Consider the following 26,576-nt stretch of genomic DNA (forward strand, 5'->3'; position numbering starts at 1 on the left):
GCTTTATTTCTCTGAACTGCTCTTTTCCTAACTGAAAAATACCCAGTGGAGTTGCCTCACAGGCGTGTTGTATGGTTTACACAAAACAGGGTCTGAAAAGCATTTTGTAAATTAGAAAGCATCATAAAGATGTAAGCTATATATCCAGTGGCCTGTGGAAAAGCTTGCTTAAATCACTTTCCTAAGGTACGCATATAAGAGATTAGTGAATTACCAAATAAATGAAGTGTTTCACTATGTTCACGTAATTTTCAATGTGTCTTAATTATAAAAACCACTGTGTCTGATATTCTATAAAGAACTAACTATAAAATTACATAATTACATATGAAAAATTATATATATTATAAAATCTAATTACATATGATTTCAAAAACAGGACTAGATTATTCCTAAAGAACTACTGTAGTGGCAATTAATTTTGTAAATGTATACAGTTATATCAGAAAGTTTTACAAAAATAGCTTAAATCCAATCTCCATTTCACTTCACTAAATAGTGTGTGGTTTACTCCTATTTTAGATGTCACGTGTCAGAGTCCTCCACGTCGACGGAGATGCCAGAAGACCATGGACCGCAGCTTCCCACAGAAAACCATCAATTCTTCTGGTCAGGAAGTTCTCTGGAGCAATCCTCTTCGTTCTCCTCTGAGCAGGACAGGGTCAGTGCGCTCATCACGGGATGCATCCAGGATGTAGTCTGTGTTACGTGACTTGGGAAGAAAAAGGGATACAATTACAATCTGAAAGACTGTACTTCTACCCACCATGCAAGCAGTGATCCCAGCGACACTGCTTCCACCCTACTGCAGTCTCCTGAATTAGGAAGCAGTTGGAACTGGATCCAATAGTTTTTAAAAGTCTTAGATACGTTTTTAGGTTCAACAAAACCCATTTTTTTCTTTATTCTTTGGTAAAAAGCAAAACCAAAAACAAAAGAATGCAGGAGAATGTGTCATCTTTGACTCCTCACTCTTCTTTATCCATCAGCAAGTCCTGTGATTGTCTTTCTGTAACATCTCTGGAATCTTTTCCTTTCTCCTTTTCCAATGCTATGGCCTGGGTCACTGAAACAGCTTGTCTCTTTGCCTCTGTTCTAGTTTTTTAATTCATCCTCCACTCCAGCCAAGAGATCTTCCTAAATGACAGATCATACACTGCTGCTCACCTGCTAAAAATTCAGTGCCAACTAATGCCTTCTGGATAAAATACATATTCCATAGTACGAAATACCTTGTTTCTTACCTGCCTCAACAATACTTTCTTCTCTGCTACAATCTTCCCCCTTCCCATCTTGTTTATTCAGCTAACTCAAACTAATTCTAAAGAACCAAATCTCCCTCTAGATTCCTCCAATCTGTGCCCATGGACTTATCTCTTATACCATATTACAAATGCCTGTTTATTTTTAGGCCTTTGTACTGCATACAAAGCTCCTTTAGGGCAGGAGCTGTTTCTTATCTCTGAGTCTATGGTACCAAACATATTCTCAGAACAAGTAACTAGGCGTTTCGGGGAAGAACACAAGCAGAGGTAAGGAAGGACATACAAACATATGGGGCATGTTCAGGAACTGGTGAAACATCACTACTTGTGCCCCTACCTGATGCATGGTGTTTTTTAGATCTAGTATCCAACTCCCAGCCTTCAGCTGGATGACTCACCTAAATCCACCACTATCTGCCCAGCTCCTGAGTCCTGGACAGACAGCTTCTGGAATAGGATGACTTATTCCTTCTCCTTGGATCCTTGTTCTAGCCCTGGCTTACCTCGCTGCCCTATCCATCCTAGATCAGTTTCCCCTGCCCCCATCCTACCCAAACTCAACCTCAGAGAAGCATCATGTCTTAGATCAAGTCCATCTGAGGGTTGGCACTTATGAGGATCAAATAAGATTGTGGATCTCAAAGTATCTCCTACTTCCTAAAATATTACAGAATAACATTTCTGAAGTGTGTTATAAGGGTTTTTAATACATATTATGTGAAGAAGAGAATTCTATGGTCAAATAACTTTGAGATACACTAGTTTAAACATAGTTAAGTAGGTTTTTTTTTACTGTAGGATTTCCCAGAGCCCTAAATATACTAATGTGTCTTACGACTCTCCAAGAGTTTATAATATTACTCAAACTAACATGCCCTATTAGCACGCATGGGACGAGTGTGCCTTTGAGCACAATTTGGGATCTGTCACAAAGAGGCACTTACTTTAGTGCCTGTTGATGACAATAACTGAAATGTTGCACTTAGTACCAATGGTCAGTTTCACTGTTATTACTAGATTTGGTTTGTTTTCAGTCCTATATTCTAAATTCTATCCCTATCCCCCAAAACAAATTGTTCCACTCTTCTGTTTAAATATTGAAAATGGAGCTTTCCATGGAAGAAGATCACTTATAGTTTCACGATAGAGTAAATGCACTTAAGTTGTTTAAGATGGAGGTAGAGGTGGCAAGGCCCAGATATCTTCATAGTTTCAAAACCTCAGAGTGTGGTTAAGTGATACAAAGAATAGTTATTCTCTTGACAGTAATCCATGTTACTATTACCTCTTTAAAATGGTTTAGTGCGATTTCTTATTATGCAGGCTAAACTTACAAAGCATTTGATTCTGCACAGGTTAACTTCATTTCAAGGCTTTTGTAAAGCTGGAAAGCTGCCTAAATTGAAAGTGGTTTTAAAGAATTACCAGTGAGTGTAACACAGAGGGCTAGAATACCACTGCAAGGGGAAATGAGGACACATTGTCCCGTACAACGTACCTGTTTAAAACTGAAAGGAAAAAACTTGATGGGATATCTTAGTATATTTACTTTACTGTTTATCAGCACATTTATAATATGTTAATCCAAAGAAGAGACTTTAATTTAGATTATTATAAATCCTTCCTCCCCTACAATGCTCCTTAACTGGGGAGGCTGGAAAGGAAGAAAAACAGGCACAATTAATTACCTGAGGGGTAAGGTTGGGTACACACTTTCTTATGTGACTTAAAAAAAATTCTCATGTTTGAAATATTATAACTGCCCATATATGGACATTCTACTGAATTGATAATATAAAATAAGCAAAAGTAAAATGTTTAAGAAGAAAATGTAGTTATAGACTCTGAACAATGAATATTAGAAAGTTCTGCCAGAAAGTCATCCTTGACAGCAAACTTCATTTGGCACTTTTTTTTTTTTTTTTTGCGGTACGCGGGCCTCTCACTGCTGGGGCCTCACCCCTTGCAGAGCACAGGCTCCGGACGCTCAGGCTCAGCGGCCATGGCTCACGGGCCCAGCCGCTCCGCGGCATGTGGGATCCTCCCGGGCCGGGGCACGAACCCGTGTCCCCCACACTGGCAGACGGACTCCCAACCTCTGCGCCACCAGGGAAGCCCCATTTGGCACTTTTTAATCAACAAATCAACATCTGATCTTTCTCCAAATACAAAATAATACCATAAAATATTAATTGGTTAATCTTATGTTCATAATACACTTCTCTGTACACAATTGAAAAACACACACCTTAGCGCCAAACATGCAAATACAATAGCCAATCACTAGAAAAAATAAAACACATCCAGAACCAATGCTTCTAAAACACAGGTAATGCATGTAAAGTGCCTGGTGAAGAGTAGATATTCAATAATGATCATGGCTGTTTTTTTGTTTTTTGTTAATAATTAGGGCTTTCTGAATATTGTAAGTAAAACTTGGAATTCTTCCTGTGATGCTGGAACGGGGCCATTTGTGTGTATACGATTCAATTTTATGTCCTGGTGAGCTTGGTGACTAAAGAGCTTTGACATAATCGGTATGATGAGATAATCCCAGATTTACTGGCTTGGAGAACATTCTACTATTAGAAATATTTCCTCTCTGATTTGTGTGCTTGGTAATTCAACTGAGAAGAGAGAGAATAAATCAACCCTGTTGACTCTGTTTAATTAATAAAGACCCCATTGTTCACAAAGTGAGATGCTGCTACTTAGTATGAAAAATTTAGAGGTCTGGAAAATAAATGAGGCTGTCTGTGAAACATGAAAATCTTCCATTTGAACATACAGTACCTCTGGGAAATGTTCCTGCAGAGAGTGTATCTGACCTGATTTGGGGAGCAATCAACAGCAGTTCAGATATATTTGAAAATCTAAAAAGCCTAATACTACTTGCCTCTGAATGACTGCCAAATCTGCTGTTGGAAAACAGTAATATTTGAGCTGGGGAGATGACAGTGTTGTGTGGTTTCTTTTATAATATTAGTAATTTGAAAGACATATTTTAGCACTTATAAAAAAATAAACCCTAAGAGAACATGCTTTATTTTATTGCCAAAGAAATGTAAGTGAATTATTTAAATTCCATTATAATTACCTTCCTTATGTTTCTTACCTCCTAGCATGCAAAATGCTTTCTTCCTAAATGAAAATTTAGGACAGCCAGTTAAGAGAAAAGTGGTTTAAAGACAAAAAGAACACTCGTTTTGTAGAGATTCATTCTTATAATAGTCTGTGATGAAGAAAGAGGTTCTTTTGTTAATCTTCCATTGTAAATGATACTATTTATATGTTATTGTGAATTTAGCAAGATTGCATATATTATCTATTTAAGATAAAGCTGCAGAATAATAAGCCAAAGTAATTAACTTACAATGTCCTTTTTTTACAGAGAGCAGGGTAATCTTATGTATATAATATTCATATGAGCCAGAAAATAAAGACAAATAAATATGTTAATCCAAAATGTTTCTGGTATCAGTACTTGGAATCACTGAAAAATTTTACAACTGGCCATAAACTTCAAGTAGTAATGAAAATAAAAGATTTAATAAGAAATATTCCCAATTGAAAACAAATCAGAAGGGAAGAACAGAAAGTGAACCATGTCAATAAAACTATAAAAAAGTCACCAAACCTTGGTGAGGCAGCATGTAATCTTGTCAGACACTGGTTATGAGAATGACTACAGATTAGTAATAGAAAATATCCATTCCAAAACATGTTTAAGAGAAAATTGCAAGCAGTTTATTTCCACAGATATATAAAGAGTTCCCTCTTACATAACTTTGGAAATATACTCCTAAAATCAAAATGAGTATTTCCCATTAATGAATTCTGTAAATATCACAGAATACTTTGAGAATTTTGTAATTAGGCATTTGGAAATCCAGTGAGGCTCTGATCAAACATTAGCAGGATCCCATTCAAATCTTTACATTCTTGAAGACAAATTTTATTTCTATTCTATATTTATGGCATTCTCTATAAAAAACATATCAGATATATTTTGCAATTAAATAATCCAATTAATTAAAAAATCTTTAGGCCTAGATAGTACATTATGTTACAAGAATCTAAAGCTACAGTAATATATTACTTATGCATAATATTGGAAAAAAATTACATCACTAGACTTGTAAAAAATGAACGCTGAAAAGTCCTGAAAAAATATGAATTCTATTTTTTGAAGTAATATACACAGGCTTAGATTGCTGTCAATTATTGTACAGAGGCAAAAACATACCAAGTCCAAAGGTGATACATTTTTCAAAAAAAGAAAATGTTTCTATGGTCTCAGACTATAGCTTTGGGTAACTTTTAAAAATTGATGCTGTTTTGGATTGTGATAGAATAAAAAAATTCAGAAGACCTCTAAGAACATGTCCTACTGACACTGGTGCCTAGACACTGGACTATTAGATAATAATAAGCAATTTTATAAAATTCTTTAGTTGGTGTATTTGTACATTCTCATATACCCCCTTTGGCAGTGTCCACCAAAATTTATGTTCTCCATTCCACACTGTGGAGTTGTTATCAGGAGGCTGCTCCCAGGCAGAGACTACATTTCTCAGCTCCCCCTACATCCTTATGTGAGCATGTAACTAATTCCCACCAGTGGAAGGGGAGAGAGTTGATGTTTACGTCTTGTGGACCAGGGGTTTTCAAGAACAGCGCTGGAATGCCTTCTCTGTTCTCACGCCTCATCCATAACTGAACGCAGAGAACTCAGAGGCCCTAGGGGATGGCAGAGCCATGAACTGGAAGGAGCTGGGGTCTCAAAATCACTACCCAAAGAAAAGAAAAGCCACCCATCGACCAGGGATTCCCGCACTGACTAGTGTGTGAGTGTTAAGCCACTGAAAAGCAGGGTTTGTAACAGCAGCTAGTGTTACTCTAAATGACTTCAAGAGAGTATTTCAAGATGAAGCCATGACTATTACTTTCCCATTAAATATATGTACAACTTTTTACAAACCAAAGAGCTTGTCTTTCTAAAATACAAAAAGCAGGCAATAAATATTATTTTCAGGCTACTTGAAATATGTTAGTAATCAAAAGACTGTCAGAATATAGATTAATGGAAACTAAATTTAATTAGAAGCAAGTTTGCAAGACCATTGCCAAAGTTTCCATATTAAATTCCCACTTAATGAGTAGAAGTGCATGAAATGTAGAAGATGTTTAAAATTTTAATGTTCTTACTAAAATGGTAAGAATTGTAATACAAGTTATAAGGCTTTCATTTAATTTATACAATAAAATAAGTTTAATAAACATCTAACTAAATGTATTTTTTTAATTGCCAAATTTGAAATCTTAAAAAAAAACCTAAAATTATTTGAAACATACAACTTCAACTTATTTTATACTTATCCTAATATTATTTTTCTATCAAAGTTAAGCTGATTACACTAAAAATATAAAGCTATAAATATACATATGATATTAGAAAACTGAGCATCACAAAACTGGGGACTTGGAGGGGTTCCACATGAGATCATCTTTAAACTCTTGAGGTATTTTGTCAGTATTATTGACTCCATAATGCTAAGTGCAAAAGCCACTTGAGAGTGAGTGCTATAACACAGAAACCTTCAATTACAGTAAAAAATTATGGGATAAAAACCATATATGCCATCAACCTTTACAGTTCTCTCATGAACTTTACATACTGATTGCTTCTAATGGTGCCACCTTGGACTTGTGAATAAATGGGCTTAACTGTTTGTTAGAACCTTATTTTATACTTATATTTTGTAAATATTATATATCCTAATTTACATATTTATATTATGTTTATATTTTATATATTTATATTATATATATTTATATTTTAAAGGAGAGACAGTTATATTTCTTATCCTCATTTTATATATGAGGAAGCTAACACTGAGAGAGGTGAAATAACTTACTCCAGGTCATAAAACTGATAAATGTTAGAGCCAGCATCTGGATCCAAATCTGACTTCTGGGAATTTTACCATTATGTTATATTCCTCTCTGAGGCTCTATTATATGGGTTGGTTTCAACAATATATATGGAGGCTTTGGGTTAGATTAAATGAGACCACCTGAAAAGAGGTCTTTAGCTTTACAAGATGAAATAATTAAAGATGTATTGACTGATTAATTCAATGATCATAGATTCTATCTCTAAAGCATTTTTAAATAATTTATCATAAAATTCATAAAACCTTTATTCAGTATGAATAAAAATTATTTGTGTGACACCTGCTTCTCCAGCAGTCTTAAACTTTTCACATCATGTGGCAATTGAAGAAATTGAGGCTAAGAGAGTCCCAGTGCCCTATCCAAGGTCACACAATAGTAGATCTCAGGCTTAGATGCAGACCATGGTCACTATCTTTTTGTATCAGCTTCACGGACCTGGTCTGAAATTCCGTATTGCCCAGGCACTAACTGGGTTACTTCTATGTCTCTGGGAAAGTTACTTAAACTCTGAGTCTGTTTCCCAATCTAGAAAACATGTAAGACCTTCCTCGATAGTGTTAAGAGAGAAAACATATAAATCCCCTAGTTTTATGCCTGACACATTCTAGGTCCATCATAAGCATCACCCTCTCTCCTCCACTTCTAACTTCCTGTATTAGTTTTCTCTTGGTGCAGTAACAAATGACCACGAATGTAGTGGCTTAAAACAATGCTAATTTACTGGCTAACTGTTCTGTAGCTCAGAAGTCCGCCACGGTTCTCACTGGCTCAAATCAAGAGGTTGGCAAGGCAAAATTTCGTTCTGGAGGCTCTAGGGGAGAATCCGTTTCCTTGCTTTTCCAGCTTTTAAAGGCCACCCACATTCCATGGCTTGTGGCCTCCATCTTCCAAGTCAGCAACACAACATATCTCTGACCCTGCTTCCATTGTCATATCTCTTTCTGACTCTTTCCTTCTGGCTCCCTCTTCTACTGCTGAGGACTCATGTGATTAGACTGGACCCACATGGATAATCCAGGATAATCTCCCTATTTTAAGGTCAGCTGATTAGCAACCTTAATTCCACCTGCAACCTTAATGCCCCTTTACCATGGAACCTAACATATTCAAAGATTTTGGGGATTAGCTCATAGATATTATCAGGGAGCCATTATTCTACTTACCACACTCCCTTGCCCCTCAGCTATTTCTCGCACTAAAGCCTAGAGCTTGAGGGAAGGGGCACTGGTTTGTATTAATTCTTGCAATTTGCCTGAAACTTGGCAAATGTACAGGAAGAAAGATTATATGCTATAATACATTGTACTGGAGATAACTGACTGAAGAAAAAGGTGCTAGAGATCTATGGAAAGTAATTTAAGGAAGAAGCAACTGTTACGGAATGAATTGTGTCCCCACCCCCCAATTCTATGTTGCAGTCCTAAACCCTAATGTGGCTGTGTTTGGAGGATGGGGCCTTTGTGGAGGTAATTAGGGTTAGATGAGATCATGAGGGTGAGGCCCTGGTCCAATGGGACTGGTGTCCTTGTAAGAAGAGGAAGACACATCAGACCTTTCTCTCCATGAACACAGAGAAGAGGCCATGTGAGGAGGTAGTTGTCTACATCCCAGGAAGAGGGGCCTCACAAGAAACCAATCCTGATGGCATCTTGATCTTGGCCTTCTGTCCTCCAGAACTGTGAGAAAAATAAATTTTTCACCCAGTTTAAGCCACCCAGTCTGTGGTATTTTGTCATGGAAGCCCTAGCAGACTAATCCAGCAACCAAATTTGGAAGGGAAAGTGACAAAAAAGTTAGTATTTGTTGAGAAATTTAAATAAAGGGTCTTGGAGGCAGAGAAAATGCCATATCCGGCTGAATAAAAGTATAACCCTAGAAAGGTGATGAATTTCCAAAGTACTTTACACAGTCCCAAAGGATTTTCTTATATTATCCCTCCAAAATGCTAAAAAACATGCTTCCTGCCTCAGTTATATCTGTTATTGGTTAAATAGGGGAAAAAAGAGCTTGATGTTGGCTGTCTAGATCTGGATATTTTATTCATTTCAGTGGGCTTTCCATTCTGAGTAACCTCGGTCAGCTGGCTGGCCTTCTGTTTAGATGACAGTTGCTCATACAGAGTTTCATATGGCTACACCCCTTTGTAGGTATTTATAGAAGATCCAGAGCAGGCTGTCTCAGGCTCCTGAGCCCTGCAGCCTCTTTGCTCCTGTCACAGGGCTGCTGACTGGCTGGGGAGAGGTATAAGTGTAGGTTTTGGTTGCTGGTTTCTATTTGCAGCTGTGCAAATGCTGTCGTATAAAGCTCCTCCACTGGCAAATAGCAGTAGAATAATATAAGGGAAGGGAAGGGGAATGAACATCTATTAGGCACTCACCTTGTGCCAGGTGAGTTATTTTGTTAAATTCTCAAAACAAGCCTGGGAGATATAAACTACTATCCTTGTTTTTTGATGAGAAAAGGGGTTACAGACAATAGAAATACTACTCATTATACCAAGGTCACACTCAAAAGTGGTGGTGTAAACATTAGAAACCAGGTCTGTCTGATACTAAAGCCCATATTTTTTCCCTATCAACTGCTTCCTCAATGACCGTATTCACTCATTTGATAAATACTTATTCAGTCCCTACACATACCAGGCACTGTACTAGTTACTGGATATTCTAAACCAGTTATCACATAGATGGGTACATCCAGACTAGTGGTTTTAATACCTTACAATTTAATCATAGCTAGAAGTACTTGGGAACAAAATATTTTAATAAGCTCCATACTTCTTCCTTCAAGTCCTCTGTTGATTTCTTCATTATAGTCTCATTAAGAATGAAATGCTCAGGATTGCCATACATGCAAAGGCAGTGAGGGGCTTACCCCCATTTCCCTTATCTACACTGAAGTTAGGTACATAGAAATTGCCCTGACATCTCATCAAGTGAGCCCTAGACTTCAGTAGTCTGCCCATGGCTATTTCTTAACTCATCTAAAATTAATCAAAGCAGCCAAATTAACGAGGTCTTAAGCGGGAGGGCTCCTGACAGTACCTACTAAAGTGGAGCTAAAATCATCTGCTAAGGATTTAGGAAAAGTTAAAAGTAGTAGCTTTTTATTTCCCATCCAGAAACCATCCCTCCCTCTCCACCCTCCCTTCCCCAGTCTCCTTAATTTCTAATCACATTAGAATTACCTAACATGGACTCTACGTGCAAAATAAGGTTGGAGGTAAGAAAAACAATCTCAAATTTTTCCTTTTGTGTTTTCCATTTTTTAATTTATTTTATAAATGAGATGATACAATGTAACTTAAGCCTTTAATTAATACAGAAGGCTGACAATGACAAATTTCATTCATATATAGGTTATGATCTACATTCTTTCCTACCTGGAAACAACCTAATAGGCTGTTCTACCCCAAGTTCAGACAATCATTTAGGGTTGTTAATGAACTCTGTCTGGAAAGATATGAGACAAAACATGCCTATTGGAAATCAGTTTTCCTTTGAAGTCATAAAGGCAAAGCTCTTAAATACTGACTATCTCATAAGAACTATTGGGGGGGAATGTCACTGTTTATTTTGTCATTCCAACCTACGGTTTGCATTATTACTGTTCATCCTGGCAGAGTTCCTGTGTTGGCAATATGCTCTAGAAGACCAAAGACTGAAAAAATGTGGTATGTGTCCCACACATCTCTTCCCCCGGCACCCACAGCAGACATCTCTGATGCATCAAGACAAATATCAGGGACTTCCCTGGTGGCACAGTGGTTAAGAGTCCACCTGCCAATGCATGGGACACGGGTTTGATCCCTGGTCCGGGAAGATCCCACATGCCGTGGAGCAATTAAGCCTGTGCACCACAACTACTGAGCCCATGTGCCGCAACTACTGAAGCCCGTGAACCTAGAGCCTGTGCTCCGCAACAAGAGAAGCCACCGCAATGAGAAACCCATGCACCACAAGGAAGAATAGCCCTCACTCACTGCAACTAGAGAAAAGTCCGTGTGCAGCAACGAAGACCCAACGCAGACAACAAAAAAAAAGACATATCAGTGAGGTTGAATATAGCCTCAGAATTCTTCACAAACAACACTTGAGAAAGTGAGTTGAAATCTATTTGCCCTCTCTGTTCTAGACAGAAACTTCTGTTTTATTCAGAAATCACAGGCTCCCTAGGTTTTACTGGTATGCATTTGTAATGTAAGTATAATACTTCCTATGTAATGGAGAACAGATTTTATAATACAAGGTGTGCTATCTCAGATTTCAGAATGTGATATAAAGGTGTATCAACACAAAGGAATTATAAGCCAGGTGTGAGTAACTTTTAAAAACCAATGAGTAGACGGCTTCATGATGGCGGAAGAGTAAGACGTGGAGATCACCTTCCTCCCCACAAATATATCAGAAATACACCTACATGTGGAACAACTCCTACAGAACACCTACTGAACATGAGCAGAAGACCTCAGACCTCCCAAAAGGCAAGAAACTCCCCACGTACCTGGGTAGGGCAAAAGAAAATAGAATAAACAGAGACAAAAGAATAGGGACGGAACCTGCACCAGTGAGAGGGAGCTGTGAAGGAGGAAAGGTTCCCACACACTAGGAAGCCCCTTCGCGGGTGGAGACTGCAGTGGCGGAGCGGGGAAGCTTCGGAGCCATGGAGGAGAGCGCAGCCACAGGGGTGCGGAGGGCAGAGCGGAGAGATTCCTGCACAGAGGCCCGGTGCCGACTGGCACTCACCAGCCCGAGAGGGTTGTTTGCTCTCCCGCTGGGACGGGTGGGGCTGGGAGCTGAGGCTCGGGCTTCGGTCAGAGCGCAGGGAGAGGACTGGGGTTGGCGGCGTGAACACAGCCTAAAGGGGGCTAGTGCGCCACAGCTAGCCGGGAGGGAGTCCGGGAAAATGTCTGGAGCTGCCGAAGAGGCAAGAGACTTTTTCTTCCCTCTTTGTTTCCTGGTACGCGAGGAGAGGGGATTAAGAGTGCCGCTTAAAGGAGCTCCAGAGACGGGCGCGAGCCATGGCTATCAGCGCGGACCCCAGAGACGGGTATGAGACGCTAAGGCTGCTGCTGCCGCCGCCAAGAAGCCTGTGTGCGAGCACAGGCCACTATCCACACCTCCCTTCCGGGGAGCCTGTGCAGCCCACCACTGCCAGGGTCCAGTGATCCAGGGACAACTCCCACAGAAGAACACACAGCGTGCCTCAGGCCGGTGCAACGTCATGCTGGCCTCTGCCGCCGCAGGCTCGCCCTGCATCCTCATTCCTCCCTCACCGCGGCCTCAGTGAGCCAGAGCCCCCGAATCAGCTGCTCCTTTAACCCCGTCCTGTCTGAGTGAAGAACAGATGCCCTCAGGTGACCTACAGGCAGAGGTGGGGCCAAATCCAAAGCTGAACCCCGGGAGCTGTGCGAACAAAGAAGAGAAAGGGAAATTTCTCCCAGCAGCCTCAGAAGCAGTGGATTAAAGCTCCACAATAAACTTGATGTACCTGCATCTGTGGAATACATGAATAGACAACGAGTCATCCCAAATTGAGGAGGTGGACTTTGGGAGCAACGATATATATATATATTTTTCCCTTTTTCTCTTTTTGTGAGTGTGTATGTGTATGGTTCTGTGTGTGATTTTGTCTGTATAGCTTTGCATTTACCATTTGACCCAGGGTTCTGTCTTTCCTTTTTTTTTTTTTCTCTTTTTTTAGTATAGTTTTTAGCACTTGTTATAATTGGTAGATTTTTTTTCCAGATTGGTTGCTCTCTTCTTTCTTTCTTTTTTCTTTTATTAAAAAAAATTTTATTTTAATAACTTTGTTTTATTTTACTTTATTTTGTTTTATCTTCTTCTTTCTTTCTTTTCTCACTTTTATTCTGAGCCGTGTGAATGACAGGCTCTTGGTGCTCCAGCCAGGCATCAGGGCTGTGCCTCTGAGGTGGGAGAGCCAAGTTCAGCACATTGGTCCAGAGGAGACCTCCCAGCTCCAAGTAATATCAAATGGCGAAAATCTCCCAGAGATCTCCATCTCAACACCAAGACCCAGCTCCACTCAACGACCAGCAAGCTACAGTGCTGGACACTCTATGCCAAACAACTAGCAAGACAGGAACACAACCCCGTCCATTAGCGGAGAGGCTGCCTAAAATCATAATAAGGCCCAGACCTCCCAAAACACATCACCAGATGTGGACCTGCCCACCAGAAAGACAAGATCCAGCCTCATTCACCAGAACACAGGCACTAGTCCCCTCCACCAGGAAGCCTACACAACCCACTGAACCAACTGTAGCCACTGGGGGCAGACACCAAAAACAACGGGAACTACGAAACTGCAGCCTGCGAAAAGGAGACCCCAAACACAGTAAGTTAAGCAACATGAGAAGCCAGAGAAACACACAGCAGATGAAGAAGCAAGGCAAAACCCCCCAGACCTAACAAATGAAGAGGAAATAGGCTGTCTACCTGAAAAAGATTTCAGAATAATGACAGTAAAAATGATCCAAAATCTTGGAAAAAAAGTGGAGAAAATACAAGAAACGTTTAATAAGGACCTAGAAGAAGTAAAGAGCAAACAAAAAGTGATGAACAACACAATAAATGAAATTAAAAATTCTCTAGAAGGGATCAATAGCAGAATAACTGAGACAAAAGAATGGATAAGTGACCTGGAAGATAAAATGGTCGAAATAACTACTGCAGAGCAGAGTAAAGAAAAAGAATGAAAAGAATTGAGGACAGTCTCAGAGACATCTGGGACAACATTAAATGCATCAACATTCGAATTATAGGGGTCCCAGAAGAAGAAGAGAAAAAGAAAGGGACTGAGAAAATATTTGAAGATCTTACACTTGAAAACTTCACTAAAATGGGAAAGGAAATAGTTAATCAAGTCCAGGAAGCATGGAGAGTCCCATACAGGGTAAATCCAAGGAGAAATATGCCAAGACACATATTAATCAAACTATCAAAAATTAAATACAAAGAAAAAATATTAAAGGCAGCAAGGGAAAAATGACAAATAACACACAAGGGAATCCCCATAAGGTTAACAGGTGCTCTTTCAGCAGAAACTCTGCAAGTCAGAAGGGAGTGGCAGGACATATTTAAAGTGACAAAGGGGAATAAACTACAACCAAGATTACTCTACCCAGCAAGGATTTCATTCAGATTTGATGGAGAAATTAAAACCTTTACAGACAAGCAAAAGCTGAGAGAATTCAGCACCACCAAACCAGCTTTACAAGAAATGCTAAAGGACCTTCTCTGGGCAGGAAACACAAGAGAAGGAAAAGACCTACAGTAAGAAACCCCAAACAATTAAGAAAATGGTAATAGGAACATACATATTGATAATTCCTTTAAATGTAAATGGATTAAATGCTCCAACCGAAAGACACAGACTGGCTGAATGGATAAAAAAACAAGACCCATATATATACTGTCTACAAGAGACCCACTTCAGACCTAGGGAGACATACTGACTGAAAGTGAGGGGATGGAAAAAGATATTCCATGCAAATGGAAATCAAAAGAAAGCTGGAGTAGCAATTCTCATAGCAGACAAAATAGATTTTCAAACAAAGACTATTAGAAGAGACAAAGAAGGACACTACATAATGATCGAGGGATCAATCCAAGAAGAAGTTATAACAATTGTAAATATTTATGCACCCAACATAGGAGCACCTCAATACATAAGGCAAATACTAACAGCCATAAAAGGGGAAATCGACAGTAACACAATCATAGTAGAGGATGTTAACACCCCACTTTCACCAATGGACAGATCATCCAAAATGAAAATAAATAAGGAAACAAGCTTTAAATGATACATTAATCAAGATGAACTTAATTGATATTTATAGGACATTCCATCCAAAAACAACAGAATACACTTTCTTCTCAAGTGCTCATGGATTATTCTCCAGGATAGATCATATCTTGGGTCACAAATCAAGCCTTGGTAAATTTAAGAAAATTGAAATCGTATCAAGTATCTTTTCCAACCACAACACTATGAGACTAGATATCAATTACAGGAAAAAATAATAACCTAGAGATAACTGAAGAAATCAAAGAGGAAATCAAAAAATACCTAGAAACAAATGACAATGAAAACACGACGACCCAAAACCTATGGGATACAGCAAAAGCAGTTCTAAGAGGAAAGTTTATAGCAATACAATCCTACCTTAAGAAACAAGAAACATCTCAAACAACCTAACCTTACACCTAAAGCAATTAGAGAAAGAAGAACAAAAAAAACCCAAAGTTAGTAGAAGGAAAGAAATCATAAAGATCAGATCAGAAACAAATGAAAAAGAAATGAAGGAAATGATAGCAAAGATCAATAAAACTAAAAGCTGGTTCTTTGAGAAGATAAACAAAATTGATAAACCATTAGCCAGAGTCATCAAGAAAAAAAGGGAGAAGACTCAAATAAATAGAATTAGAAATGAAAAAGGAGAAGTATCAACTGACACTACAGAAATATAAAGGATCATGAAAGATTCCTACAAGCAACTGTATGCCAATAAAATGGACAACCTGGAAGAAATGGACAAATTCTTAGAAATGCACAACCTTCCGAGACTGAACCAGGAAGAAATAGAAAATATGAACAGACCAATCACAAGCACTGAAATTGAAACTGTGATTAAAAATCTTCCAACAAACAAAAGCCCAGGACCAGATGGCTTCACAGGCGAATTGTATCAAACATTTAGAGAAGAGCTAACGCCTATCCTTCTCAAACTCTTCCAAAATATCGCAGAGGGAGGAACACTCCCAACCTCATTCTATGAGGCCACCATCACCCTGATACCAAAACCAGACAAAGATGTCACAAAGAGAGAAAACTAGAGGCCAATATCACTGATGAACATAGATGCAAAAATCCTCAACAAAATACTACCAAACAGAATCCAACAGCACATTAAAAGGATCACACACCATGATCAAGTGGGGTTTATCCTATGAATGCAAGGATTCTTCAATATACGCAAATCAATCAATGTGATACACCATATTAACAAATTGAAGGAGAAAAACCATATGATCATCTCAATAGATGCAGAGAAAGCTTTTGACAAAATTCAAGACAGATTTCTGATTAAAAACGCTCCAGAAAGTAGGCATAGAGGTAACTTTCCTCAACCTAATAAAGGTTATATATGACAAACCCACAGCCAACATCGTCCTCAATGATGAAAAACTGAAACCATTTCCACTAAGATCAGGAACAAGACAAGGTTGCCCACTCTCACCACTATTATTCAACATAGTTTTGGAAGTTTTAGCCAGAGCAATCAGAGAAGAAAAAGAAATAAAAGGAATCCAAATTGGAAAAGAAGAAGTAAAGCTGTCACTGTTTGCAGATGTCATGATAGTATACGTAGAGAATCCTCAAGATGTTACCGGAAAACTACTAGAGCTAATCAATGAATTTGGTAAAGTAGCAGGATACAAAGTTAATGCACAGAAATCTTTTGCATTCCTATACACTAATGTTGAAAAATCTGAAAGTGAAATTAAGAAAACACTCCCATTTACCATTGCAACAAAAGACTAAAATATCTAGGAATAAACGTACCTAAGGAGACAAAAGACCTGTATGCAGAAATTTATAAGATACTGATGAAAGAAATTAAAGATGATACAAATAGATGAAGAGATATACCATGTTCTTGGAGTGGGAGAATCAACATTGTGAAAATGACTATACTACCCAATGGAATCTACAGATTCAATGCAATCCCTATCAAACTACCACTGGCATTTTTCACAGAACTCGAACAAAAAATTTCACAATATGTATGGAGACACAAAAGACCCCGAATACCCAAAGCAATCTTGAGAAAGAAAACCGGAGCTGGAGGAATCAGGTTCCAGGACAGTAAATGACAGTAATCAAGACAGTATGCTACTGGCACAAAAACAGAAATATAGGTCAATGGAACAGGATAGAAAGCCCAGAGATAAACCCATGCACATATGGTCACCTTATCTTTGATAAGGGAGGCAAGAATATACAGTGGAGAAAAGACAGCCTCTTCAATAAGTGGTGCTGGGAAAACTGGTTACATCTAAAAGAATGAAATTAGAACACTCTCTAACACCATACACAAAAATAAACTCAAAATGGATTAAAGACCTAAATGTAAGGCCAGACACTATCAAACTCTTAGAGGAAAACACAGGCAGAACACTCTATGACATAAATCACAGCAAGATCCTTATTGACCCACCTCCTAGAGAAATGGAAATAAAAACAAAAATAAACAAATGGGACCTAATGAAACTTAAAAGCTTTTGCACAGCAAAGGAAACCATAAACAAGATGAAAATACAACCCCCAGAATGGGAGAAAATATTTACAAATGAAGCAACTGACAAAGGATTAATGTCCAAAATTTACAAGCAGCTCATGCAGCTTAATGTCAAAAAAACAAACAATCCAATCCAAAAATGGGCAGAAGACTTAAATAGACATTTCTCCATAGAAGATATACAGATTGCCAACAAACACATGAAAGAATGCTCAACGTCTTTAATCATTAGAGAAATGCAAGTCAAAACTACAATGAGATATCATCTCACACCGGTCAGAATGGCCATCATCAAAAAATCTACAAACAATAAATGCTGGAGAGGGTGTGGAGAAAAGGGAACCCTCTTGCACTGTTGGTGGCAATGTAAATTGATACAGCCACTATGGAGAACAGTATGGAGGTTCCTTAAAAAACTAAAAATAGAACTACCATATGACCCAGCAATCCCACTACTGGGCATATACCCTGAAAGAAACATAATTCAAAAGCAATGACGTACCAAAATATTCATTGCAGCTCTATTTACAATAGCCAGGATGTGGAAGCAACCTAAGTGTCCATAAACAGATGAATGGATAAAGAAGATGTGGCACATATGTACAATGGAATATTACTCAGCCATAAAAAGAAAATAAATTGAGTTATTTGTAGTGAGGTGGGTGGACCTAGAGTGTGTCATACAGAGTGAAGTAATTAAGAAAGGGCAAAACAAATACTGTATGCTAACACATATATATGTAATCTAAAAAAAAAAAAAAAGGTCATGAAGAACCTAGGGGCAAGACGGGAATAAAGACACAGACCTACTAGAGAATGGACTTGAGGATATGGGGAACGGGAAGGGTAAGCTGGGACAAAGTGAGAGAGTGTCATGGACATATATACACTACGAAATGTAAAATAGATAGCTAGTGGGAAGCAGCCGCATAGCACAGGGAGATCAGCTCGGTGCTATGTGACCACCTAGAGGGATGGGATAGGGAGGATGGGAGGGTGGGAGGGAGGGAGACGCAAGGGGGAAGAGATATGGGGACATATATATGTATATATATAACTGATTCACGTTTTTATAAAGCAGAATCTAACACACCATTGTAAAGCAATTATACTCCAATAAAGATGTTTAAAAAAACAAACAAAATAAAAAACCAATGAATATACCTACTTGAAAAATCACCAACAGTATAATATAATGTTTGAAGCAAGTATATGATATTGAGATTTTTGTATCGTTTATAGAGATGTATAGATTATATATATAATAATTTAATTATTGATTAATATATTATATATAGTACATTGTGAAACAGCCTTGTCATAGGCATCCTCTAAGATAGCTCCCAGTGGTCCTTACCTTCTGGCATGCACACTCTTGTATAGCTGCCTCCTACACTGTACCAGGGTGCTCTGTTTGACCAGTAGCATATGGCAGAAGGTATGTCAATCACTTCTGAGATTGGTTATAAAAGACACTACAGGTTTTATCTTGGTGTTTCTCTTGCTTTCACTTTTTCTCTTGTCCCTTGCTGTGGGGGAAGCCAGCTGCAATGTTTGTGCAGCCCTATGGCCCTATGGATGGAGAAAGGTCCACTTATGGTGAGGAACTGAAGCCTCACATGTGAGCCTGGAACAAATATTCCAGCCCCATTAAACTACTCTTCAATTCCCAGACCTGGCTAAGAGCTTGATTGCAACTTTATGAGAAACCCACATCGAGAGAGAGTCAGAATGATCCAGCGAAACCACATCCGGGTTCTTGACCCTCTGCAACTTGGGTAAGAAAATAAATGTTTATTGTTTAAGGCTGCAAAATTTTGGGGAAATTTATTAAGCAGCAATAGAGAATTAATACATGAAATCATGGCCAGTGATCACAGTGAATCTGAAACCTTCAATAGAAAAAAAGAGTTCAACGAAAGCAACGTAGCAGTTATGTCTAGTTTGTAATATTAAGTTCATTTTTACTCTCAAACATAGCTCATAATAATTCTGTTAAATTATATAACATACATATAAAGTATATGAACTTTTAAAGTGGAATCATATCAAAAGATTGTTATAAATCTGTAATAGTATATAACTGCAAAGGGAAGATAGGAAGTTGGGTGGTAAAATGGTCAGGTTTACCAGATAATTTCATTACAGCGCTATCAAGATAACTGGCATTTTGTCATTGAATTTAAGAACGCTGCAACTCTCTCTCTAAGGAGAAAATAAGAAAGTTTTCCCTTGAATGCACTGGTATTTATATAGCAAGTGAGTAAGCCCTGCCTATTTGCATATGTGCATACACATATTGGTGTATACACATACACATATATAGATGTATACTTTTGTTAGTTCTATGAGACACTGGCTCTAGCAATGCCAATATTTTGATTATGTTTGTTTACACAAGATAAAATGCTTTCTTCTCTTGTGTCAGAAGGTAAGTAGATGACTACACAGTATTAATGGGTGTGCAATGGACATGTGGGTGGATAGGAATATTCAATGAAGACCGTCTTTGTCTAGGCATTCTTGGGACAGCACTGACAGTTATTCCTTTGCCCAAGGCTTGGCTTCCATCAGATTTAACAATTCAGTTTCCGGGAAGATAGTGACAGGTGTCAATCTCAGACATTGTGTATACGTACACAGACCGGCATCTCCTCCAATGTTCTGGAAGAGGGATCTCAGTCACTGTTCTTTTTAAGCAAAGGTGACAGAGGCAATGAACTGAGTTCATTACTTGTTATTTCTTGCCTCCAAATTACCATTCACATGGTAAATGAACTACTCCTACCCAAAAGCTAACACAGGCTAGCCAGGCTCAAAAGTTTGGTTGGGGTAGTGAGAGGATGAAAAAACAAAAATCTAAATAGTTCCAAGAAAGACATATAGTGGATGCTTGCTTATGCAGACATTACTTATTTGGCATCCTATCTGAAGGCAGCTAAGAGCTGAGAGGAAACCCTCATCAAAATGTTAGGAGCAAGTGAAGAGGCCTAACCTTGGCTGAAAGTGTCTACTTTGGGTCAGGTGTTATGATAGGCTTTTTACATACATAAGCTCATTCATTCTGGGCAGGAACTCTATGAAGGGCTAATATTCTTTCCATTCTATACGTAGAAATTAAAGCCCAGAGAGGTTTAGTAAACATGCCAAGGTCATTCAGCTATTCTGTGGAGACACCAGCATTGGAACCTACCTTTCTCCAAATCCAAAGCCCATGCTCTTCTTTTCCTTATACCAGATGGCCTTCCTGGAATCAAATCCACCTGCACCAGAACTTATGCACTTGACTCACATATAAACACTTGTAGATGCACACTCCAGGACTATTTACAAGCAATTCAAATTAGTCTGATTATTTGGCATCCTGTCTTCCTCAAATAAACTCCTGGGGAAGATGGTGAAGTGTGTAGAGGATTGAAAAGGAGAATGGAGATGAGGAGATGGCCAGGCATGTTGAGATCGGGGAGAGATGACAGCTGTGTCTCTATTCTAGCTTATACAGCTTAACGTCACCTGCAGAACTCACTGTATTATGTATAAGATTGATGTTTATAATGATTTTGTTCAGGGGCCTCAGTAGAAGAAGGCAGGAAAGCACACAATACTTGTAAAATAAGACTTCCATTAAGAATAGTTAAACTAAAATAAATGTTGGTGCTTGAATGGGGTTAATGACTAGCAAAAAAGCCAACTCGGGCTTCCCTGGTGGCGCAGTGGTTGAGAGTCCGCCTGCCGATGCAGGGGACACGGGTTCATGCCCCGGTCCGGGAAGATCCCACATGCCGCGGAGTGGCTGGGCCCGTGAGCCATGGCCGCTGAGCCTGCACGTCCGGAGCCTGTGCTCCGCAACGGGAGAGGCCACAACAGTGAGAGGCCCGCGTACCGCAAAAAAAAAAAAAAAGCCAACTCATGGTAAGCAGTCCATTCCTCCATGAGACAAGATAAAGAAAACACTGGTATATTGTTAGATTTTCTTATCTTTACTGTTTGACCTTTCTAGTCTCCAGGAGATGACTACTTGTGCTTAGAACTAAGTTTCTATTCTGCTATTTAAAAATGAATAAAGTATAGAATTCTAACAAAATCAAGATCAGTTTAAAATATCTTTCTTGTCATATGTAAACATGCTACGTTAAAATAAGGAGATGGAGATGGTGCAGCGTGGGTGTGTGTTTTGGGGGGATGGCTTTGGACTCAGACAATCCTGGAACTGTATCTTGGCTCTGAAATTTTACTACGGCCTGACCTGGATGAGTTTAGCCTCTTTTCCACAGAGTTTCTCCAACTGTAATGGTGAGACAAGGATGCCCACCACTGTCCTTTAACAAATCTATCTTGCCTCTTTTCTGCTTTCCTTAGGAGTCAAGATTAAGGTCAAGGAAGATAACTCCCTAAAGAGTGTACATTATTTTCTATGACTGGAGTGGATTATACAAATGTGGTGCCGCTTTCCATTCCTTCTACGGGACTGAGTTAGATCTCAGGGCAGTCAAAGGGCTTGCTACTACTTCTCTTCTCTCTTCTCCTAGGATGCTGTTCTCCCTTATAGTAGGAGCCCAGCCCAAGGCTACTACTGTTCCAGTCAGCAAAGGACAGTGGCTTAAACCACTGGGTACCAGGCAATGGGACATGCTCACTCTCTGACTCACACTCACGTCTCTTTCTCCCTCCTTTTCCTTGGTAGTTGGTGATGGTGCCCTTATCCTTTCCTTTCCTGGTTAGGCTCTGACACAGCTTTGGGTTAGGATACTGACAGATGGCTAAGGCTAAGCCTTGGTGAAAGAGTTCCCCACAGGGTCCAGACTCATTTACTGACATTTTTCAAAGGCCTCTGACTTCAGAACCTGGGTTTACAATGAATGCCAGTTTGCCTTCCTTTGATGGGGCATTTCTTTTGGGGACCTTCTAGGAGACAGGCATGGCTGAGGGCAGGATGCAGCTCACCACCATCATAATATCGTCCTATTAAGAGCTGAGCGATGCCCACTTTCTACAGTGTTAAGAAGATTAGAGAATACAATGCGTAGAAAAATACCCCTAACATATGCCTGGCTGTTGAGCATCACCGCCCCCCCCCCCCGCCCCCACCCCACAACTCTCCCCTTATCCATTACAACGTGAACATAAGAAAGAAACCCAGTGCAAATTTGGATGTGGTTTTTCATTTTCTTGTCACCCCTACAGTACAGTGTTTCAAATCTCTCAGGAACTAAACATAGTTAATACAGCATATTGAAGTGAAACTTTCCTTCCAGAAGAGTTATGATTTGGGAAGTGAATAGTATGGCGCTAAATGTAATCTGTTCATGGAATTCCTGGGTCCTTTGCTCCAAAAGTCCCTTTCTCCTTCATGTATTATAAACTACACCTTTGCTTTATTAATTACTTTTTGCTAGAGACCACAAGAAAAAAAAAATCAAGAAAATACTTTGCCAGGTTTACCCCTAGCTTTTCCTTAAATCTTTTCAAAATATGAAGCTTCTGAATTTTCAATGTCTTTAATGGTCATACGATTTTTCCTGTTCTTTTTTCCACCATGATGTTTTCTCCATGTTGTAAATTAATGATGACTATTTTATTAGGTATCTACTGTGTTCCAAATTTTATGCTAGGTGCTTAACATTTAACAACTCTATAAAGTAGGTACAATTCACCTTATTTTTTGATGAGAAAACTGAGATGAAGAGAGATGGAGGAACCTGTGTAAAGTCACAGAGTTTGAGAATCCAAAATGTGGATATTGCTTTGAAAAATACTTGCACATTTGAAAGAACAGCAAGGATACATCTCTCTTTTCCTCCCCAAATGCATACCAAGTATCATTTGCTAAAAAAGGGTCATATAAGGAAGTCTCGTGGGATTTTAAGAGGATGCTGGGAATCCCCCTTGTGTTCTCATAACTCCAACTCTGACATGAAAAGAGCTACTCAGAACATAGTGGAAGTATACCAGATTGCCGTGTCCAGAGTAAAATTAACCAGTCCAGCAGCTAGAAAATGTATTTCTGTTGAGGCTTTCAAAGAGAGGTCTCTAACAGTCTAGTATACTAGAGAGAATCCTAGTGTCAGAAGACTTGGGTTCCCTTCTGGCTTGGTGATTTAGTTAGCTGTGGATTTTTTGGCAACTACTCTAGGCTTTTATTTTTTTCATCTATAAATGAAGGATGTTCTGAGACTCCATTGAGATGAGGTTTGTTCATATACTGTCTCATTTATCTCCTCAGTTATATATTGTATGTTTTTCCTCACTATTAAGTAAATTCCTTGATATCAGAGAATATATAGAATATATATAGTCTGTATATCTCACTGCTGTATCTCCAAGGTATGGAATACTGCCTGGTGCACAGCAAATGCTCAAGAAATATTTGCAGGGCTTCCCTGGTGGCGCAGTGCTTGAGAGTCCTCCTGCCGATGCAGGAGACACGGGTTCATGCCCCGGTCCAGGAAGATCCCACATGCCGTGGAGCGGCTAGGCCCGTGAGCCATGGCCGCTGAGCCTGTGCGTCTGGAGCCTGTGCTCCGCAACGGGAGAGGCCACAACTGTGAGAGGCCCGTGTACCGCAAAAAAAAAAAAAAAAAAAAAAATTTGCAGAATAAATGAACTGTGTACACTGCAAAGCATGAAAAAATGTTGATTATTATTACTATTATTGTTAATAAGTTTTGAGACAAAGCAGACTTTTTCATTAGATATTAACTTTGCATAAATATTAATACTTTTAGCCAAAAGTGAATTGAGGCAGCCAACATTTAGGTTCAAATGACAATCCTGTTCCAATTTTTTGATGTTTCCCTTGAAATAATTATTAGGTTTTTTTTTTTTCTAAATAATATCTGATATTAGCATTTAAATCACATGAAATGAAAATGGTGAAGTTTCACTTCTTGTTACTAATTTTTGTAACCTCCAAGAGGGTTTCTTGGTATTACTGATTATTCTGCAACTTCCAGGTTCTCTCCAGATGTGAAGAAAATTGCTTACTTGGTTGAGATGCTTGTACTTACTTGATGAAGTACTTGATTCCATCTGCTGTGTAAGCTTCCTCCCACCCGTAAGGTAGACCTTGAGTGAAAGGAAACCAAAAATACATTTAATAAGATGATAAAGATAACTTTATTTCCTGGACACAAATTTCCCACAGCTTTACAATTATTTGAGTACATTTCTTGTACAAAATAATTGTCTAGAAAGGAGGAATTAAAACAATTCAGATGAGCTTTCATACTCAGCATCTTAGAACACAATAAATAAGTCTTGAACAGTTAACAATCTGCTTTAGTTGCATTAAATGGATCATGACTTGTCATTTACATGTGGTGAGCATTTTTTTTTTTTTTTTTTTTTTCGGTACGCGGGCCTCTCACTGCTGTGGCCTCTCCCATTGCGGAGCACAGGCTCCGGACGCGCAGGCTCAGCGGCCATGGCTCACGGGCCCAGCCGCTCTGCGGCATGCGGGATCCTCCCGGACTGGGGCATGAACCCGCGTCCCCTGCATCGGCAGGCGGACCCCCAACCACTGCGCTACCAGGGAAGCCCGGTGAGCATTTTTGTCAGCAGGATTCAAGCAAAAAGTTTTGGTGCAGGGGATGTTTTTTTCCTGGCGGCAGAAAGATGGACAAGATGGCCTCTGCTTGTCTATTCGGGCTCAAAGTTTCTTTAATCGGCTCCCTTTACATTCTTTCACTCAGCTCCACAGGGAATCGACATATGAGTACCAGATCAGCAAGCAGTTTGAAAGTAGCTCTTGGACAAGACAAAATTCCTTATGAAGTCTAAAATTTAGCAAAGTGATTTACAATGGATTGTAGTATTTTATTTTGTTAATTAAGAATTTTGTGCATTAAATGTTAACGGCCAAACAATTTGCTAAACTCAGCTTCCATTTCAGTAATGGGATTGAGAATAATTAGTTAGCTATAAAGAGATGCAGACTGAAGTAAGCAAGCAATCATTTGGCCATATTTCTATAAATAAGTACATTTTTGTCCTCACCAACAGAACAGGCCCAGGTTGAGGCAGCCCATTCTCTATATTCCAATTATGGGTGGTACTCCTTTAGAACACAAGGGTTTCCATCCCTTGGCTCCACCCCTGAATACTGTTAAGCAGAGGTCCCCAACCCCCAGGCCACGGACCAGTATTGGTCTGCGGTTTGTTAGGAACGGGTCACACAGCAGGTGAGCAGCGGGAGAGTGAGCGAAGCTGTGTAATTGTCTTCCAGGAAACCGGTGCCAGAAAGGTTGGGGACTGGACTTTCCTGGTGGCACAGTGGTTAAAGAATCCGCCTGCCAATGCAGGGGACACGGGTTCGAGCCCTGGTCCGGGAAGATCCCACATGCCGCGCAGCAATGCCTGCTGAACCGGTGCTCTAGAGCTGATGCTCCACAGCTGGTGCTCCACAACAAAAGAAACCACCACAGTGAGAAGCCCTCGCACCGCAACAAAGAGTAGCCCCTGCTCTCTGTAACTAGAGAAAAGCCCGCGCGCAGCAACAAAAACCCAACGCAGCCAAAAATAATAAGTAAATAAATAAATTAAAAAAAAAAAGGTTGGGGACTGCTGCTGTAAAGGATTGTAATTGACCTTTTGGATCAGTCTTTGGTATTGACTTATCAAGGCTCCTTTGATGAGTATAAGAACATTAACACATCAAAGAACAGACTCCTGGTGCAGGTAGCCTACTTTAGAAAGTAACTGAGCTGTAACAACAAACCATTTCCCCAAGTCTCAGCAAGGGGCAGAGCAAAAATGCAGGAACAGCAACTATGAACAAAATAAAACCTTTCTCTATCATCATTCACTTCATATTCTTTGAGAATAGCTCTAATGATGTTATTTTTATAAGAAAAACAAAACAAGCTTTACTTTATATTTACCTCCAGTCTTTTAACACAGTTGTATAAAATAAGAGCCTGGCCCAGAATTCTGTAACTATTTCCTTTGTGGATTAACACAGGCCACCTAGGAGTTTCTTTTTTCCCTTAATGAATAAATGTTCCTATTTTAAGCACAAAATAAGCATATCT

General features: G+C 39.2%; 1 protein-coding gene across 4 annotated transcripts in view; it reads right to left on the minus strand.

Annotated features, from left to right (window-relative positions):
- Positions 1-289: 289 nt before the first annotated feature.
- The window catches only part of STXBP4 (syntaxin binding protein 4), a 183,367-nt gene continuing 157,080 nt past the window's right edge, over positions 290-26,576 (minus strand). For 3 of the 4 annotated variants that reach the window (XM_033431784.2, XM_004271799.3, XM_033431782.2), the window contains 2 exons: positions 24,555-24,612; positions 290-712 (listed from right to left, as the gene is read on the minus strand). In XM_033431784.2, the coding sequence (XP_033287675.2) occupies positions 598-712; positions 24,555-24,612 (173 nt within the window). In that variant the 3' untranslated portion in view covers positions 290-597. The remainder of the gene's footprint in view (positions 713-24,554; positions 24,613-26,576) is intronic. The other variant, XR_007473320.1, reaches the window with a different exon arrangement.

This window comes from Orcinus orca, chromosome 19, assembly GCF_937001465.1.
Source record: "Orcinus orca chromosome 19, mOrcOrc1.1, whole genome shotgun sequence".
NCBI classification, from domain to species: Eukaryota; Metazoa; Chordata; class Mammalia; order Artiodactyla; family Delphinidae; genus Orcinus; species Orcinus orca.